At 45.6% G+C, this 19,476-nt stretch overlaps 1 protein-coding gene across 2 annotated transcripts in view; it reads right to left on the reverse strand.

Annotated features, from left to right (window-relative positions):
- DHX36 (DEAH-box helicase 36) overlaps positions 1-14,610 on the reverse strand; it is a 72,631-nt gene extending 58,021 nt beyond the window's left edge. Inside the window, exons 1-5 of one of the 2 annotated variants that reach the window (XR_008891113.1) lie at positions 14,259-14,610; positions 9,225-9,358; positions 7,457-7,673; positions 7,129-7,167; positions 68-238 (exon numbers count right to left, since the gene is read on the reverse strand). Coding sequence is in view for 1 of the 2 variants with exons in the window: in XM_056564995.1 (XP_056420970.1) it covers positions 68-238; positions 7,129-7,167; positions 7,457-7,673; positions 9,225-9,358; positions 14,259-14,462 (765 nt within the window). In the remaining variant the exon portion in view is untranslated. The remainder of the gene's footprint in view (positions 1-67; positions 239-7,128; positions 7,168-7,456; positions 7,674-9,224; positions 9,359-14,258) is intronic. The other variant, XM_056564995.1, reaches the window with a different exon arrangement.
- Positions 14,611-19,476: the final 4,866 nt, after the last annotated feature.

The following is a 19,476-nucleotide window of genomic DNA, read 5'->3' on the forward strand; positions in this document are numbered from 1 at the left end:
CTGGACATCCTCATAAGCTTGATAAAACCAGCAGCAGATCCTCGGAGGCTTAATTAAATTATCTTACCGAAATTGCACTGATCCTTCTGGGCTGGGTGCACACAATGTGACAAGCAGAACCTTTTCCTCTGCTAATATAATCGTCCAGAATAAACTGAGTTACTTGTGTAGTCTTTCCACAGCCGGTCTCTCCACTGATGACTGTCACTTGATTATTCTGTATCATTTTTATTATTTCCTGAAAGACAAATATGAAGACCAGGTCAAACAGTCCAGTGAAGTAATCCCTAAAAGCCTGAAGAAGACAAAACAACTTCAAAATAAGTCACATATTAAGACCTGGCCAAGTACTGACACAATTTACTTGTGCCCAACCACTGGCAATCAAATGTAAAATAGGTACGGGTAGAACAATTGCAGTTGCTAGGTTTTAACTAATGTGCATAGCCTGCCTAATAAAGCCTTTAACTCTCCATCCTCGCTTCCTTTTAGTCTCCGGTATCTGGGCCCCCCATCTGAGGCCAGTCTCAGCTGGACTTCACTTCCCTGGAGCTGTAGACAGAACACCACTCAACCAATTATGGGCTGCAGCAGTGTTTCACCTAGCCAGTGGCGAGCGGCTCTTTTGATTCCACTGGCTACAGATTGTAGCATCTGCAGCTGGGGAACTGACAATGCCGCTCGCCAAAGCAGTCACACCGGTCGCCGGCAGGGCACCCCAACACCAGAGGCTACAAGGGTGAAGGGAGGGAAGTTAAAGGGGTACTCGGCTGGAAAACTTTTTTTTTTCTATATACTTTTTTAAATCAATTAATGCCAGAAAGTTAAACAGATTTGTAAGTTAGTTCTATTTAACCTCTTAAGGACGCAGGGCGTACCTTTGTGCCCGGTCCCGGTATAAACCACGCCAGGACAGTGGACCCCCCACATGTGACCCTATTTTGGAAACTACACCCCTCACAGAATTTAATAAGGGGTGCAGTGAGCATTTACACCCCGCTGGCGTTTGACAGATCTCTGGAACAGTGGGCTGTGCAAATGAAAAATTCAATTTTTCATTTTCACGGACCACTGTTCCAAAAATCTGTCAGACACCTGTGAGGTGTAAATGGTCACTGTACCCCCCTTATTAAATTTTGTGAGGGGTTTAATTTCCAAAATGGGTCATATGTGGGGGGGGGGGGGTCACTGTTCTGGCACTATGGGGGCTTTGTAAACACACATGGCCTTCAATCTCGGACAAATTCTCTCTCCAAAATGCCAATGGCGTGCCTTCTCTTCTGAGCATTGTAGTGCGCCCGCAGAGCACTTTTCATTCACATATGGGGTATGTTTTTACTCAAGAAAAGGGATTACAAATTTGGGGGGCTCTTTTCCTATTCTCCCTTCTGTAAATGAAAAATTTCGGGTAACCAGCATTTTAGTGATTTTTTTTTTTTCATTTTCACATCCAAATTTAATGAAAATTTGTCAAACACCTGTGTGGCGTTAAGGCTCACTATACCCCTTGTTACATTCTGTGAGGGGCATAGTTTCCAAAATGGGGTAACGTGTGTATTTATTGTTTTGCATTTATGTCAGAACCACTAAAATCAGCCACCCCTGTGCATATCACCAATTTAGACTTCAAATGTATTCAGAGCATTTTACGCCCACAAATGGGGTATTTCCGTACTCAGGAGAAATTGCCTTACAAATTTTGGGGGTCTTTTTGTCCTTTTACCGCTTGGAAAATTAAAAGTATGGGGCAACATGTTAAAAATGTTTTTTGTTTTTTTTACACTAACATGATTGTATAGACCCCAACTTTACCTTTTCATAAGGGGTGTTAGTAAATAGCACAATACCCAGGTAATATATGTACGTGTATAGGTATATACTATATTCAACCTAGGTACTAAGAGAGGCTTCATATGTGAACTCCTGGAAAGTTAGAAACAAACACTAGAAAAATGGAGTCATTTTAAATGAGGTAAAATTTTTATATTTTATTGAAAAAACAGACAAAAGGGGAAAAGCTGACATAGGGGGGAATAGGACAGAACAACAATGGCGTCACTACTGCCGGCACATGTGAACATCATCAGTGGTATAAAAAAGGGGGACAGGTAAACTGTACATATTAATGAAGGGACATAAGTCTCAGAGGTGCATAAAAAGAAATACAGTACCAACCTCAAACAGAAAATTGATTAATTGCAAGAGTGCAGCAGCAGTGAAGCCTCCCCAATGTACTTTTCGGCGATATCCTTCGTCCTTCACTCCTTCTGCACTCTTGCACTTTATCAATTTTCTGTTTGAGGTTGGTACTGTATTTCTTTTTATGCACCTCTGAGACTTATGTCCCTTCATTAATATGTACAGTCTACCTGTTCCCTTTTTTATACCACTGATGATGTTCACATGTGCCGGCAGTAGTGACGCCATTGTTGTTCTGTCCTATTCCCCCCTGTGTCAGCTTTTCCCCTTTTGTCTGTTTTTTAAATATTTCAATAAACTGGAGCCCCAGGAAGCGGTTGGACTTGTCCCGAATGACCATCCAACCGAAGAGAGACAAGGTCTGGAGGTTGAGACGAAGACTCTCCAGGATCTTGGCCCTGGCTGAAACTCTGATCAGAAGGTCGTTCAAGTAAGGAATCACGGAAACAACTGTTGTCCGTAAAAGGGGCTATCACAGGCGCTGGGACTTTGTTAAAGGTCTGCGGAGAAGTGGCCAGACCGAAATGGAGAGCCACATTAGAAAATGACGTCCGGAACTGCAAAGCGGAGGTACCGCTGATGACCGGAACAATGAGATGTGGAGGCAGGCATCCTTGATGTCCACCGAGGAACGAAAATTCCCCATGAACCAGGGACGCCAGCACCGAATAGAGAGACTCCATTCGGGATGGGAAGCAGAAAATGCTGGCTGAGATACTCGTGAACCAAGATTGGGCGAACAGAAACACCTTTCTTGGGGACCACAAAGAGGTTGGAATAAACCTCGAAAACATTCCCCTGAAGGAACCGGGACAATGAATGTGCGTAGTCCAGGCATCACGGAAGAGTAAGAGGCGACCAACCACCCAAGAAAGGTCAGCGGGTGGGGGCGACCAAACAGATCGAGGAAGGCCTACGGGTGCCCGATGGGGCCACAAAACGGCCTGAACGGATAGCCGACCTCCGGGAGGGACAGGTCCAGAAGGAGGAAGCCCTCTTCCCGTGAATGCGCCCGGCTGGACCCCTTGTTGGTACCCTGTGTGGCACCAAATGTCCGCAGAATCCGAAGGAGGACTTACGACGGAAAGCGGTTCTGTGAGCCGTATCCAGAGGTGATAAAGAACTCTTTTCCGCCCGATGCCTCACTTCCTGAAGGCGGCGTCCACATTCCAGGCTTTAAGCCACATGGAGGGACAGTGGCTACCAGGTTGCTTGTGGCAAAGGCAGCACAGTAACTGCGCATGGAACAGAAAATCTCCAGCTGCGGAGCATCAGGCTAGATTAAATAAATCCTCCAGAGGGATCTTGAAGACTACCCTGGCGGAGTTGGGAGACCACTCTGAAAGGGCTCTTGACCCCCAGGCCGAAGCAAAAGCAGGAAGATCCTGCTGCCTCAAGGCAAAGTTTGCCACCTTCATGTCGGCTGGATCTTGAATGCAGCCGCATCAGCAAAAAGGCCCGGTAGGCGCCTTAGAGAGGCGGGAGACCGGCAGATCCACAGTTGGAGAGGAGGTCCACCGAGCAAAGAGGTCATTGGCGAAGGGATACTGCGCTTGAACCTTCTAAGTTTCCTGAAACTTCTTGTCAGGGTGCCTCCAGGCGGATACCAGCAGGGCGTAAAATTCAGCGTGAGAACTGAAGGTCTTGGGTGCCGGTCGGGCACGAAGAAAAGGAGACTTCTGGAGCCAGGTCCGATGTTCCTGGGTCCTTTAGATGGAAGGTGTATCTTATGGTCGAAATCAATGAGTACACCACATCAGGCATCTGTGCGTTCCTTTAAGTCGGAGGCCGAATCAGAAACCTCATCTGCAAGTTCTCCAGGTGAATAGGAACGAGGTGAGGCAGCCCTGGAAGAGGTCGGGCACGATGAGAGGAAACTTCTGGACCACGTCCGAAGTTCCTGGGTCCTTAGCTGGAAGGTGTCTCTTATGGCCGAAACCAATTAGTACACCACATCAGGCATCTGTGCGTTCCTTTAAGAGAAGGCCGAATCAGAAACCTCATCCACAAGTTCTCCGGGAGAATGGGAACGAGGTGAGGCAGCCCTGGAGGTTGGGCACGATTAAAAGGAAACTTCTGGAGCCACGTCCGAAGTTCCTGGGTCCTCTAGATGGAAGGTGTCTCTTGTGGCCGAGACCAATGAATGCACCATGTCCGACATATCCGTGTGGTCCTCTGAATCAGAGGCCGAATCGGAAACTGCATCCACAAGTTCTCCAGGTGAATGGGAATGTGTGAGGTGGCCCTGGAAGAGGGGGAGACTGACCAGGTACACAGGTCTGGAGAGCCAGAGCGGCGACCATGGGAGCGTCCTCTAGGGGAGCGACGCTTACTACAGGGAGGAGTAACGGAGCGATGCCTGTGAGGGGAGCGCCCGTGCCTGCCAGAAGACTCGGAGGAGGAGTCAGATGAAAAACACCCCCACGACGCTGCAAGAGCATCAGTATAGGAGGAGAGTGGGACCCTCCGGAGGGCCTCTCCAATGAAGTCACCTCATAACAGGAGACCTGAGCCAAGTCGGATATAGACTGGGGGAGGGAGAGAACCCAGGCTGGAGGGGCGGCCGAACCCACCAGGTCTGGTAGACAACCGGGGTAGAATAGCAGGGGGTCTGGGGGAGCAGGCAGAACAAGTGGTTCAGCAGAACCAGACATTTTTGAGATACAGCTTTTACAGATGTAATGAGTGGCTAACACTCCAGTTAACTGTTTAGAGGGAGTAAATGGGTTCAGCAGAACCAGGCATTTTGGAATTACAGCTTTTACAGACAAAATGATGAACTAACGCTCCAGTTGTCTGTGCAGCCCAAGTCTGTGACCCCAGGGCAGCTGCTGTGAGGAGAACTCCGTTCTAGTGTAGACAAAGAAGGGAGAAATGCCGGCCAATAGCATAAGAGGGGTGGGCCAGGAGCAGGGGCACTGCTGATTGGCCCCTGCCTCTCACAACGCGTGCACAGCGCTGATTGGAGGCTAATTCGCGCCTCTCAGAAGCCCCGACAACAGAGGGGGCAGAGCTATAGGTCAGTAATTGAGCCCACGCCCGCTCTTCTCTCCTAGCGCACGTCATTCACATATGCGCTTGCGGGGAAGCGAGCAAGCGAGACGCCGGGGAAGCGAGCAAGCGAAAGTAAGCCGGCACTTCATGCACCCCAGTTTTTTCAATAAATATAGAAAAAAAACCCTGTCCAGGCCAGCCTCTGAGAAAAAGTGGGCAAAAAGTGAGGGTCTCCAGATGATGCAAGGCTGTACCTAGGAGAAAGGGCATATACTCACTTCAGTCAGAAGAACTTACCTCATGAAGTCTTCCTATGAAGTCTTCAGTCAGCTTTCTGTCACCTGCATCACGCCGAGCTACCATATGCGAGCGAGGCGAGCAGGGAAATAGGGGGACCCGGACCCATGAGGTACAACCCCAGGCGCTGACCGTTGGCGAGAGGGGGTTAACAGAGCATATACGCAATGTCTGTGCCCCCTCAATCGCAATGGGGAGACAGCGAGCCGCAGTTCCTGAACCCCCCCCTGAAAACATGAAAGAAAAAGGAATAAAAAACAAACACATCCCTAACTAGGAAAATAATAAAACATAAGACCTGGTCTGGAGAATTCCAGACCATGTTCACCTCCTTAGACACTAAGCTAAAACTGATTACCTCAGGTGCTGGGAGGAGCCGACTTCTCTTGTTGCCATAGTGTCGAACCTCCTAGTGACAGCAGCATACACCCATGGTCTATGTCCCCCATTGGAGCCGATAGAGAAATTTGAGATTCCCCACTGCATTGCCATTAATGAGCACGCTGCATGTCCTGACAATCCTAGTGCCAGCTTGTTCTGTCAGCGCCTGCTGCCTATGGAATCTTATCTTGAATTTCTCCCTTGGAGGGGGGAGGGAAATTTCCTTAGTGTACATAGGCGCTTAGGAACCTGATTAACTCCATAAAGCCACCAATTAGACAGTTAAGTTTTTTCCTACCATTTTGATGCTCTGGAGTTTGTGAAACTTCATCATATAGCTAGAAGTCCGTAATTGGGCACTGTCAGATACAGAAACTTTTTATATGTTGTAAAGCATGCAAAAACAATAGGTTTTGCAATTGCTTTTGTCAGAAAATTTTCAGTATTTCATACTGAAAAAGCCAGTAAAACAACTCAGAGCGCTCCGTACCACACAGCATGATCCCGCTACCCTGGACCGGCTTTGATAGCGGCTGACTACGGACTGAGCGGTGAGTGCACTACACCTCTTTTCATTTGTTATATATATGATACTTCACCTTCGTACGTGCACCCCACAGGTCTTGCCCACATTTGTCCTAGGAGTCCTCCTAGGTGTATCCCGGCGGAGATTCAGGTCAGGACATTGCATTATAGGTGTGAATTCCCTCTTCTTTGTATTTTATTTTTAACAGCATACAAAATGACTGTTGTCTCAGATTTTTCCCAGGTTGCAATGCGGTCGAGACCTGACTCACTAGTCAGCTGATGACAAGGAGCCTATCTGCTTCAATGGGTGAGAGATCGCTTGGTGGGAGAGAGATCAATCTGCAACTAATGCAACTGCTGTAGGCACCCTGATTGAAAACCACAGGTCTTTTGAGGGGGGCTGGGGTGTGGGAGGTAGGAAAATGGAATTATGGGATTTGTAGGCAAAAGAAAAGTCAAACAGGAAATACTAGTTCACAAAAAGCTAGCCATAGTGTTATGGTAATCTCACAACATAGCCATTTATCCCCAAGACAAGTGCAGATCCTTCCTAAGCATGTCCATTACTGTCTGCCAGGTATGTACTAAAATCACCTTATGGTGGATAACCCCTTTAAGTTGTTCTTATGGTAGCAACCAGTCTGTTCATGGCATGAAACTCTTCATCTTGACACTGAGCTTTTTATCTCCTTTAAAAAAAAAAAAAATTAAACATTTTTTTCTTCTTACCTCTTTCATACTGTATGAAGGTAACGTTTCACGGAATCTCTGGTGGAAAAAAGAATTGAAAACTGTTAGTTTGTCATGAATGGAACATCCTTACTAAAGGATAGTGGATTACCAGCTTGAGAAAAACTAATTCCAGAGTGAAAAATAATATGGCTGCATTTGTTGTTAATTTTGGAAAAATGACCCCCCCACAACTAAACAAAAAGTGATAACATTTGTAAGGAAATAATTCTCAGTTACTACAATATGGCTGATTTTAAATTCTGGATGGTAATCATTTTTCATAGAGCAAACAGAGATATGTAAACAAATCAGCATAAATAGGCACCTGCATTTCGCGGTATCTAGAATCAATCCTTTTATCCTGCAGCTCGTCTTTAAGCCGTCGATCCAAGGCTGCATTTACTCTATTTTCTCCGTAACAGCTTTCAGAAAATTTCTCAGTATTATCCTTAACATCACCAGCATAATCATCACACTCATCATCATCCCAGGCATCTTTCACAATGTCTTCTTCCAGTTTGATTTGAGGGGCAGCAATATTTCTGGAATAAACAGACATTACACTGCTATTTTACCATTTGCGAAAGTTATAAAAAAAATTAAATAAAATAAAAAATAAAAAAGACTGTCCTACAAATGCTGTTACTCTATTTAGATACATTGGAATTTTAGCATAGTACAGCACTAAGCTATAACGAGAGTACATAAGACACAAATAGTGGCACCAATTTATAGACATCCTCTTGTCTTTATTTTAAATTGTGCAAAAACCCATGTGTGTAGTGGCAGGACATACAAACAGTGGGATCAATACCAAGTGGATACTGCTGTTCCATGCGTCGGCACGCACCTTGAGCCCAAAGAAGTGCGTGCTGACACATAAAATGGCACTAGCCATTTGGTATCACTCCCTCTGTTAGTCTGTATGTCCTACTAATGCACATATGTTTTTGCACAACTAAAATAAAGACAAGAAGTTTTCTACATATGGGAGAGTGCCATTATTTGTGCTTTATGAACTCTCATTACACATACACATTATATATATGTATATGTATATATATATATATATATATATATATATATATATATATATATATATATATTGGTGAGCACCCCATTGGAGTCTGCAGACTACACCGCTGTTGATGATCTTTCTTTCCTCTATAGATGAGACATGCTACACGTGTAACTGGATTCTGGACAGAAGATGTGCTGCTAGCATCCTGACCATATACTTTCCTGAAACTTATCTGAAGGATCATGAGAGAATGCAATCTGAGTTAAGGAACACATAAAAGGGGGAGGTTTATCAAAACCTGTGTATAGGAAGAGTGGTGCAGTGTCCCATATCAACCAATCAGAGCCCTTCTTTCATTTAAAAAAAAATGTAAATCAACTAATGCCAGAAAGTTAAACAGATTTTAAAATCTTAATCCTTCCAGTACTTAGCTGCTGTATACTACAGAGGAAGTTCTTTTCTTTTTAATTGCCTTTCTGTCTGACCACAGTGCTTTCTGCTGACACCTCTGTTCATGTCAGGAACTGTCCAGAGCAGGAGAGGTTTGCTATGGGGATTTGCTCCTATTCTGGACAGTTCCTGACATGAACAGAGGTGTCAGCAGAGAGCACCATGGTCAGACAGAAAAGAAATTCAAAAAGAAAAAAACTTCCTCTGTAGTATAAAGCAGCTAAGTACTGGAAGGCTTAAGATTTTTAAATAGAAGTAATTTTCAAATCTGTTTAACTTTCTGGCACCAGTTAAATTAAAAAACAAAAAAAAAATGTTTCCAGTGGAGTACCCCTTTAAAAAGAAAAAGTCCTGTCCAAAATGAAAGAAGCGATCTGACTGGTAACTAAGGGCAACTGCACCACCCTTCCTCTACACAGGCTTTGATAAAGCTCCTCCAATATTTTCAAGAAAATGTAAATTTTTGTTTCATGGGAAAAAAAAAAAAACCATGCCTGGATTAGAACGGCAACGCTCAGTTATGATGACTAGACAAGTCTTACAGAGTTAATCACACATATTTAAAGGGAAGTCATATAAAAACATATGTACTGCCTCACACAAGCAGCTGTAACAAGATCACCTTTCATTCTCAGTAGCCCACCAAGACTGGTCTGAACACGGCTCTTGTTTTACATCTTTGCTTTGTGCTTGCACAGAGTTGAGAAGTCGTGTAATCCGCTGTTCTCTGGATTCATCCATCTGTACCACAGCTCTCTAAAAGAAAAGATTCAGGAATAGAGTTGACTTGGTCTCCAAATGCCTCAGATATCAATCTATATCAAGCATTTGTGAATAGTGCTGGGAAAAATCTGTGACAAAAGTTTTGATCTGGGAAGAGGTGTCAGCAGAGAGCACTGGGGTCAGACAGAAAGGAAATTCAAAAAGAAAAGAACTTCTTGTGGAGCATACAGCAGCTGATAAGTACTGGAAAGATTAACATTTTTAAATAGATGTAATTTACTAATCTGTTCAACTTTCTAGCACCAGTTGATTTCATAAAAAATAAATGTTTTCCAGTGGAGTACCCCTTTAAAGGAGTACTCCGGCCCTAATACACGCCCCCTCCCATAGACTTGCATTAAGGGGACGGGGCGTGACGTCACGATACTCCAGCCCCTTGGTCATCACGCTGCACACTCGGAGCCTACAGCGCTGCGGAGAGCTCGCAAAGACAGATTGCGGGGGTCAACAGTGGTGGGATCCCCACGACCAGACATCTTAACCCATATCCTTTGGATAGGGGATAAGATGTATTAGGGCTGGAGTGCCCCATTAAAGGGGTACTCCGCCCCTAGACATCTTATCCCCTATCCAAAGGATAGGGGGATCAGATGTCAGATCGCCGGGGTCCCGCTGCTGGGGACCCTGGGGATCGCCGCTGCAGCGCCCCGCTATCATTACTGCGTACAGCGAGATCGCTCAGCACATAATGACGGGCAATACAGGGGCCGGAGAATCGTTATGTCACGGCTCCGCCCCTCGTGACATCACGGTCCGCCCCCTGAATACAAGTCTATGGGAGGGGGCGTACGGTCGTCACGCCCCCTGCCATAGACTTGCATTAAGGGGACGGGCCGTGATGTCATGAGGGGCGGAGCCATGACTTCACGCTGCTCCGTCGCCTGTATCGCCCGTCATTACGCACAGAGTGAACTCGCTCTGTGCAGTAATGATGGCGGGGTGCCGCAGTGGCGATCCCCGGTGTCCCCAGCAGCGGGACCGCGGCCATCTAACATCTTATCCCCTATCCTTTAGATAGGGGATAAGATGTCAGGGGCGGAGTACCCCTTTAAGGCCATGTTTACTACCCAAAGACTTGAATTGGATTCCGCTGTCCAATTCACACAGAATTCCCAGTCTTTAGTTTTGCGGAATTCCATGATGAAATCCCATTAAAGTCAATCAGGGTTTGAATCTCGACGGAATTCTGCCTGCATTAACGTACCTGTCGTTAGTAATAACTTTTTATACGATGTAAAAAATACCATAAGTATATTTGTAATACACATTGGTTAAAAAATGTGTATATTGTTGGGTGAAAAAAATAATGCTGTTCCTGCCGCTTTTGCCTGTGTGTCTCTTTGAGGAGCCCAAAAACAACAAGTGAGGGCAGGACAAGCAGGGCTCTGTACAGACTCCTAGATTGTCAATCATCCTGCTGTGTGAGCCAGGAAAGTGTCACAGAGCCTCACTGCGCAGAGCCCCCGCTTGTCGTCGGTGCCCAGAGGCCCCCGCTTGTCGTCGGTGCCCAGAGGCCCCCCGCTTGTCCTCGGTGCCCAGAGGCCCCCCGCTTGTCCTCGGTGCCCAGAGGCCCCCCGCTTGTCCTCGGTGCCCAGAGGCCCCCCGCTTGTCCTCGGTGCCCAGAGGCCCCCCGCTTGTCCTCGGTGCCCAGAGGCCCCCCGCTTGTCCACAGAGCCCCTGCTTGTCCACAGAGCCCCTGCTTGTCCACAGAGCCCTGCTTGTCCTGCCCTCACTTCCTGTATTTGGTCTCCTCACAGAGACACGCAGGCAATAGCTGCAGGGACAAAAATACAAATTTTTTTACCAATGAATATTAAAATATACATATAAATGTTATTTTCTACATTATATAAAAAGTTTTTGCTAATGACAGGTACACTACTTTAAAACAAAAAACTGGACTTATCTCCAGCCGCTACCCTCTTGCCTCCAATCTCTCTGCCCCACCCTGTGCTGCCGTTCCTGATAACCGCTGGTCGACTTGTCCAGTAATAGTCTGACATATTGAGCCCTGATCTTCGTCATGGTGCAGGGGTCTAATACAATTGTGGCAGAAGGGAAGTTATTTATTTTTGTAAAAAAGCTGGAGTACCCCTTTAAGGGGCAGGAAGATATCAATGTCACCCGCACTACCAGCCTGTACCAACAGGTTAGTGCGGATAACACTAATGGCAGATTCCCTTTAAAGATTCAGTGACAGTGATTTGAATAAACGTAACATGTGGCTCAGACATGCCAATAGTTCAAAATCCCACCAGGTCTTGGTCCTGGCACCCACTGTGATTGTGAGTTCTAACCCTATGATGTGCTCGGCAGCAAGCTTCACCCCCCCGGCTGACCACTTCGTCCGACTCTTTCACTCCATAGACTTACCAGAGATGTGGAAATCCTATCGCCCAATGCCCCGGGACATGCAGTTGCGGGCACCGGGCAGGTGAATTTTTGAGGCTTGAGCCCTGCTTCGGGCAAGCAGGGCCAGACCTGAAAGCCCCTGACAAGTATGGCAAGGCACAGGGTGTATGAAGCGGCTCCTGACTCTGGCCCATTCAATACCCAGCGGCCCCCAGCTGATTGCTGTAGCTGGGGGCACCGCTAATTGCCAGCAAGTGGCGATCGCAGCGGACGGCTATTAACCCTTCAGATCGCCACTGTCCTTGACAGCGGAGTCTAAAGGGAAATGTAAATGATCCCTGGTGGTCTAATGGGGTGGATCACACACACAAAGAAAAAAGGGGTCAGGAAATGTCAATTTAAAAAAAAATAATAATAATTCTAAAAAGTTTAGAATTCTTTTAAAATTTGCAAAATGTGACAGAAACTATACAAATTTGGTATTGCTGTAATCAGGCCAACCTAACGGATCAGAACAACATGTTAGTTTGACCACAAGATAAATAGCGTAAAAAAGATAACCACCAAAATTGGCAAAATTATCTTTAGTTTTTTGCTTCACCTCCCCAAAAAATGTTTTCTTTCGTTTCAGAGCATACCGTAAGTTATGGAAAAATTACAAAGTACAATCGGTCCCGCAAAAAAAGAGCCTCATATGGGTCTGTATGGGGAAAAAAAAGATAAGAGTTATTGCAGTTATAGGACAAGGGGGGGAAAAAACAAGAGTGCTAAAAACAAAAATCCTCGTGACAAGTGGATTGTCACGAGGGACAAGTAGATTGTGCTCCATTTCAATCCCTCAGACAAGTAGTTTTTTTTTGTTGTTTTTTTTTTTTATATACATTTCCACACCCTCCTGCTTATGCTGTAAAAGGGTCAGGTTTGAGTTGCCGAGGAGTATGGCACTCGCTGCCGATCAGAGCAGGTCTATGGAATGAAACCTGGTGCAATGTAAGGGTGTGCTCACACGGCCGTCTGTCCCCGTTTCGGTTCTGTTCTTGCAGGCTGTAAACTGATTAAAAACGTTTTTTTTTTAAAAATCCCATTCATGTCAGTGTTTTTTTTTGTTTTTGTTTACAATCCATTTACATCCGTTTGTACCCGTCTGCACTCCTTTCCGTTTTTTTCTTTTTTGTCGGCAGAAAAACAGCACATGCAGTATTTTGTCTTCAGTCAAAAAAACGGAAGAAAATACTGATGCAGTAAATTTAACATTGAAGTCTATGGAAAACGGATGAGCCATTAATGTCATCCGTTTGCATCCGTTTTTTCAATCTGTTTTTTGATCCGTTTTTACTTCTGAGCATGCTCAGAAGAAAAAAAAAATGTTTTTGGTTTATTAACTGAATAACGGATACAAACAGATAACATCCGTTTGCATACATTATTGTCCGTTTTTTTATTATCCGTTTTTATTTTTGTCGAGAGAAGAAACAGATTTGTAAATTACTTCTATTAAAAAAAATCTTAATCCTTCCAGTACTTTTTAGGGGCTATATACTACAGAGGAAATGCTTTACTTTTTAGATTTCTCTGATGTCACGACCACGGTTCGCTCTGCTGACCTCTGCTGTCCATTTTAGGAACTGTCCAGAGCAGCATATGTTTGCTATGGGGATTTTCTCCAGCTCTGGACAGTTCCTAAAATGGACAGCAGAGGTCAGCAGAGCGCACTGTGGTCGTGACATCAGAGAAAGCTAAAAAGTAAATAATTTCCTCTGTAGTATACAGCCCCTAAAAAGTACTGGAAGGATTAAGATTTTTTTTATAGAAGCATTTACAAATCTGTTTAACTTTGTGGCACCAGTTGATAAAAAAAAAAGGGGGGGGGGGGGGGGGTTCCACGGGAATAACCCTTTAATGATTGTGTGGTGCCCAAGTGATCACTGCTGACACCTGCCACCATAGACACCTGTTCCTATCAGGACCATAGACAACTCCAATCCTGACCATTTAACCCCTTCTATATTACAGTCAAGTGACTACACCATCTATGGGGTCTAACTTAGAAAGTGGGCTCCAATGTTAAGCTGGAACTCTGGTACACAAAACCTTATCCACCATCTACAGGATTCCATGGAAAGGGTATAAGATGTTCTGTACAGGAGTTCCCCTTTAACACAGGCCCTCTTATCTACCATACATCATCATCCCATCTGGATACTTATACTGTGTGATCCTGTTATCACTGCAAAGCCTGGCTGGCTGTGACGGTCAGGGCATCCTGGGAGTTGTAGTTTTCCCACAGCTGTAGAGGCACTGATGTACATTGTGGTTAATGTGTCAGCACCAGGTGGTGTATCTCATAGGTCAGAGGTCTCCAAACTGTGAACCTGTTGGAAAACTACAACTCCCAGCATGCCCGGACAGCCGTTGAAGTTGTAGTTTTGCAAAAGAGAGAGCACTACCATAGGTGTATAGTAGCAGCTGCTATGGGCAGCTCCATCACGACAGCTCCAGGGGACATGACTGACAGCCTCACCTCCTGCCTCTCCTTCTCTTTACTCTTCGGGCCCTGCCTCCGGGCATACCACAGTCCTATGGCCCGGCCTCTCAGGTGAGGCGGTGGTCTTTCTCTCACACCTCCACCAGCCTCCCTAGAAGAGCCCCCTTCATAGTGGGAAGAAGACCCTCGTCCTCGTACTCCCCGGCCCCGGCCCCATCCTTTCCGCTGCTCATAGCTCATGCCGCTGAGTGATGGCGCAGAAGAGGAAAATAACAGCCGGGACAACCTCGGCCAAACCGTCGCCACCGGTGATGTCGGCACAGCAGCTCCTCGAGACCGAAGATTGGACTAGTGGGGCCACCGTACGCGGCGAACAAAGCGCATGCGCACAGCACATCACTGAACACCATAGAGTGGATGCTGTTTCCTTGTAGGATAAATGACAACTGCTGACGTCTTGACCATGTGGCCATTTTTTGGTGTGGGCGGAGCTGTTCTTAGTTTTCTGTTTTACCTGGGGTTCAGAGGGTTGTTTCGGGACTGTGGGTGTACTGTTATACAATGCTCTGCAGGCACTCGGGACTGTGGGTGTGCTGTTATGCAAGGTTCTGCAGGGACTGTAGGTGTACTGTTATTCAAGGTTCTGCAGGGACTGTAGGTGTACTGTTATGAAATGCTCTGCAGGGACTGAGGGTGTACTGTTATTCAAGGTTCTGCAGGGACTGTAGGTGTACTGTTATGAAATGCTCTGCAGGGACTGTGGGTGTACTGGTATTCAAGGTTCTGCAGGGACTGTAGGTGTACTGTTATGAAATGCTCTGCTTGGACTGTGGGTGTACTGTTATGCAAGACTGCAGGGACTGTAGGTGTACTATTATGAAATGCTCTGCAGAAACTGTGGGTGTACTGTTATGCAATGCTCTGCGGGGACTGTGGGTGTACTGTTATGCAATGCTCTGCGGGGACTGTGGGTGTACTGTTATGCAATGCTCTGCAGAGACTGTGGGTGTACTGTTATGCAATGCTCTGCGGGGACTGTGGGTGTACTGTTATGCAATGCTCTGCGGGGACTGTGGGTGTACTGTTATGCAAGGCTCTGCAGGGACTGTAGGTGTACTGTTATGCAAGGCTCTGCAGGGACTGTGGGTGTACTGTTATGCAATGCTCTGCAGAGACTGTGGGTGTACTGTTATGCAATGCTCTGCGGGGACTGTGGGTGTACTGTTATGCAATGCTCTGCGGGGACTGTGGGTGTACTGTTATGCAAGGCTCTGCAGGGACTGTAGGTGTACTGTTATGCAAGGCTCTGCAGGGACTGTGGGTGTACTGTTATGAAATGCTCTGCGGGGACTGTGGGTGTACTGTTATGCAATGCTCTGCGGGGACTGTGGGTGTACTGTTATGCAAGGCTCTGCGGGGACTGTAGGTGTACTGTTATGCAAGGCTCTGCAGGGACTGTGGGTGTACTGTTATGAAATGCTCTGCGGGGACTGTGGGTGTACTGTTATGAAATGCTCTGCGGGGACTGTGGGTGTACTGTTATGCAATGCTCTGCAGAGACTGTGGGTGTACTGTTATGCAATGCTCTACAGTGACTGTGGGTGTACTGTTATGCAAGGCTCTGCGGGGACTGTGGGTGTACTGTTATGAAATGCTCTGCGGGGACTGTGGGTGTACTGTTATGCAATGCTCTGCAGAGACTGTGGGTGTACTGTTATGCAATGCTCTACAGTGACTGTGGGTGTACTGTTATGCAAGGCTCTGCAGGGACCATGGGTGTACTGTTATGCAATGCTCTGCAGAGACTGTGGGTGTACTGTTATGCAATGCTCTGCAGTGACTGTGGGTGTACTGTTATGCAAGGCTCTGCAGGGACCATGGGTGTACTGTTATGCAATGCTCTGCAGGGATTCAAAACTATGAGGGGTATTGATCAAAAGTGAACTTAGTTTTTGTTCACTTAAAGGGGTACTCCGGTGCTTACACATCTTTTCCCCTATCCAAAGGATAGGGGATAAGATGCCTGATCGCAGGATTCCCGCCACTTGGGACCCCCGGGATCATGCACGCGGCACCCCGTTTGTAATCAGTCCCCGTAGCGTGTTCGCTCCTGGTCTGATTACAGGCGACCACCGGGCCGGCAGCATGTGACGTCATGCTCTGCCCCTCAATACAAACCTACGGGAGGGGGCGTGACAGCTATCAGAGAACCGGAGAACCCCTTTAAGATAAAAAAAAAGTTGTGGGCAAAGTGGCATCCATGTGCCAAATTTATCAAATGGCGCAAGGACGTTAGTGAATGCCCGCTGAACTGCTCTGTTTAAATGTCGCTGAGCAGTGGCAGGCCGTGCGACAATTGTGTTAAAAGACGCACAGATACAATTGTCGCATAGAGACATATAGATGATAAATTAGTGACCACTGCACAATGTGATCTAAATCAGATCACTTTGTGGAAATAAAAATTAAACGTTCTAAATGAAATGTTGCAGGAAAAGTTGCATGGAACCTTCCTGCGACAAATTTAGATGAAAAAAGCTGTTTAAACTGATGAATAAATTCCCCTCCAGGGGGGAGATTTATCAAAACCTGTCTAGAGGAAAAGTTGCTGTGTTGCCCATAGCAACCAATCAGATCACTTCTTTAAGTTTTCAGAGGCCTTTTCAAAAATGAAAGAAGCGATCTGATTGGTTGCTATGGGCAATTCAGCAAATTTCTCTCTGGACAGGTTCTGATAAATCTCCCCCTATGGGTGTACTTGTCTGTTTCAATATTTTTATTAGAGTTATATTTGCAACAAGTAACAAACAAGCTATGCAGCACAAACAAACTAACACAAATGCTGAATACAGCCACAACAATTATCGCACAGGCAACAGATGTTACTAAACTGAGAATATATAGCGTCACTAATGAGTCGTTAGTTGGCAATCGTCAAAGAGAAACTTCCGTCCCATACATTATGCCTAGGAACCATCGTATAAGAACCTGTAATCTAGAGCATTATGAAAGATAATGGGGGAGATTTATCAAAACCTGTCCAGAGGAAAAGTTGCCCAGTTGTCCAGAGCAACCAATCAGATTGCTTCTTTCATTTTTAAAAAGGCCTCTGCAAAATGAAAGAAGCACTCTGATTGGTTGCTATGGGCAACTGCACCACTCTTCCTTTAGGCAAGTTTTGATAAATCTCCCCCAATGTGTACTACATACCATATAAACATTTTTTTTTTTATCTATATAATCGAGAATACAAAATAAAACAGGAGAGGAAAAGAAAAGCACCTATGGGTGTCCTTTTATCCAATGCTCTGTTTAGGAAAAACAATAAATAGGTTTACAGCAGAGATTAGTATCCCTCCTCCCTGTAGAATGACTTCTGAAAAGGTGACAGACAATGCTCCAGGTCCTGTCTATTGTAGTCTATGGCTCGTGAGGCTAGCTGTAAAGCATATCACTATATGTTGTTGAAAACAGCTCAGGAAAGATGGCTGTCCTCATAATAATGTGTATAAAAAAATTGCTTTAAAAAAATAGAAACAGAAAAAAAAGAGCATGTTTCAGTATCTGTCTGTAATCGGGAAAACACATGTGACACTTTCCCTTTAGGGTATTTTCCTGTGTTTTTCCTATTAGGGTATGTTCACACTGAGGAATTGGGGCGGAAATCACACTGAAGATTTCCACCCCAAAATACAGTTTTTTTTTCCGCTCAGAATTAGCAGCGTATTCGTGCGGAAATGCAGGTTTCATGCGGAAATGCAGGTTTCATGCGGAGGAGGAGTATCAAGAGTGGGAGAAAGAGTGGGAGGAGTTCCAGTGGCCATTTCCACAGACTGATTTTCAGGGGCGTTTCCACTCATTTTTGGTGAAAATTTAGCGTTTTTCTCAAAAAGAGATTATTCACAGACTCTCAATACAGTCACAGAATCAGAAATGAGAATCTCAAAATGGCTGCTGAATAAAAAGTGGGTGGAGAGTGGGCGTAATATATGTTTTTTTTTTTTTTTTTTTATTCATAAATACTCCTGGTTTTTTTCATGCGGAAATTCCGTGGGGATTCCGCGTGGAAATGCTACTGACTGAAAAAAAAAAATAACATTGATCTCTATGGGAGAACGACGCTGATTCCGCCTGAAAGAAAGAACATGTTCTTTCTCGAAGTGGAACATACTTCCTCGTCAGAATTCTGCTTGAGGAAATTCCTCAGTGTGAACTGAGGGGCAGAAATTCTGCACAGCTCTATGGGGGTTTTCACTGCTGAATGAATTGGAGAGGAAAAAGCGAGCAGAATTACTTGTGGAAATTCCTCTCCAATTCCTCAGTGTGAACATACCCTTAAAGAGATTGGACTTTTCAAATCCTGCCCAGTTGCCGGCATAAAAAAAAAATCTGAATTACCTGTCAACACTCATCAATACCTCTAGTATCCTGCTCCCATCCTTGGGTTCTTGTGGTCATCTCATCAGACTGCTGCTCAGCTACTCGTTGGCTGCAATGATGTCCCTCTTCGGCCAATGAGTGGCTGAGTGGCAGTGTAATGTATTGGGCCCCGACACCAGGAAGAAGACCAGGCCAGGGCTCGATATGTAACACTGCTATGCAGCCAATCACTGGCCAAGGCGGGAGAGGTCCCAGCCCCTCTATGGCTGATCGTACTAACGATATCCTAATTAGACCCTGAATCTATCAGTCATAGCTGAGAAGGTGTTGGCTGGGCACCCTCCTAGTACAGAACATTTTAGGCATCTAAGGCTCCTTTCACACTATGAATTTTTCCGTTTAGGAACTTCCGTCACATGTTCCGTCACTACAGCTGCAAAACCCGGCCGTTACAAAACCCCTGACGGCCGTGACTAAATTGCATTGCAGCCTATGGCGTTTTGTAACTGCCCGTTTGCGCCCGTATATGCCTGTAATTCATTACGGGCGTTATACTGTGACGGGACATCGTGGCGGAAAAATTACTGCATACTCTTTCTTTTAGAAACTGTCCAGAGCAGGAGCAAATCCCCATAGGAAACCTATCCTGCTCTGGACAGTTCCTGACATGGACAGAGGTGTCAGCAGTGAGCACTGTGGTCAGACAGAAAGGAACTTCCTCTGGAAAATACAGCAGCTGATGAATACTGGAAGGGAATTAAATAGAAGTAATTTGCTAATCTGTTTAACTTTCTGGCACCAATTGATTTAGAATTTTTTTTTTTATTCCAGGGGAGTACCCCTTTAATCTGTTTTGCAAGTGTGTTTCACTTGG

The sequence above is a fragment of the Hyla sarda genome, chromosome 3 (genome assembly GCF_029499605.1).
Source record: "Hyla sarda isolate aHylSar1 chromosome 3, aHylSar1.hap1, whole genome shotgun sequence".
NCBI classification, from domain to species: domain Eukaryota; kingdom Metazoa; phylum Chordata; class Amphibia; order Anura; family Hylidae; genus Hyla; species Hyla sarda.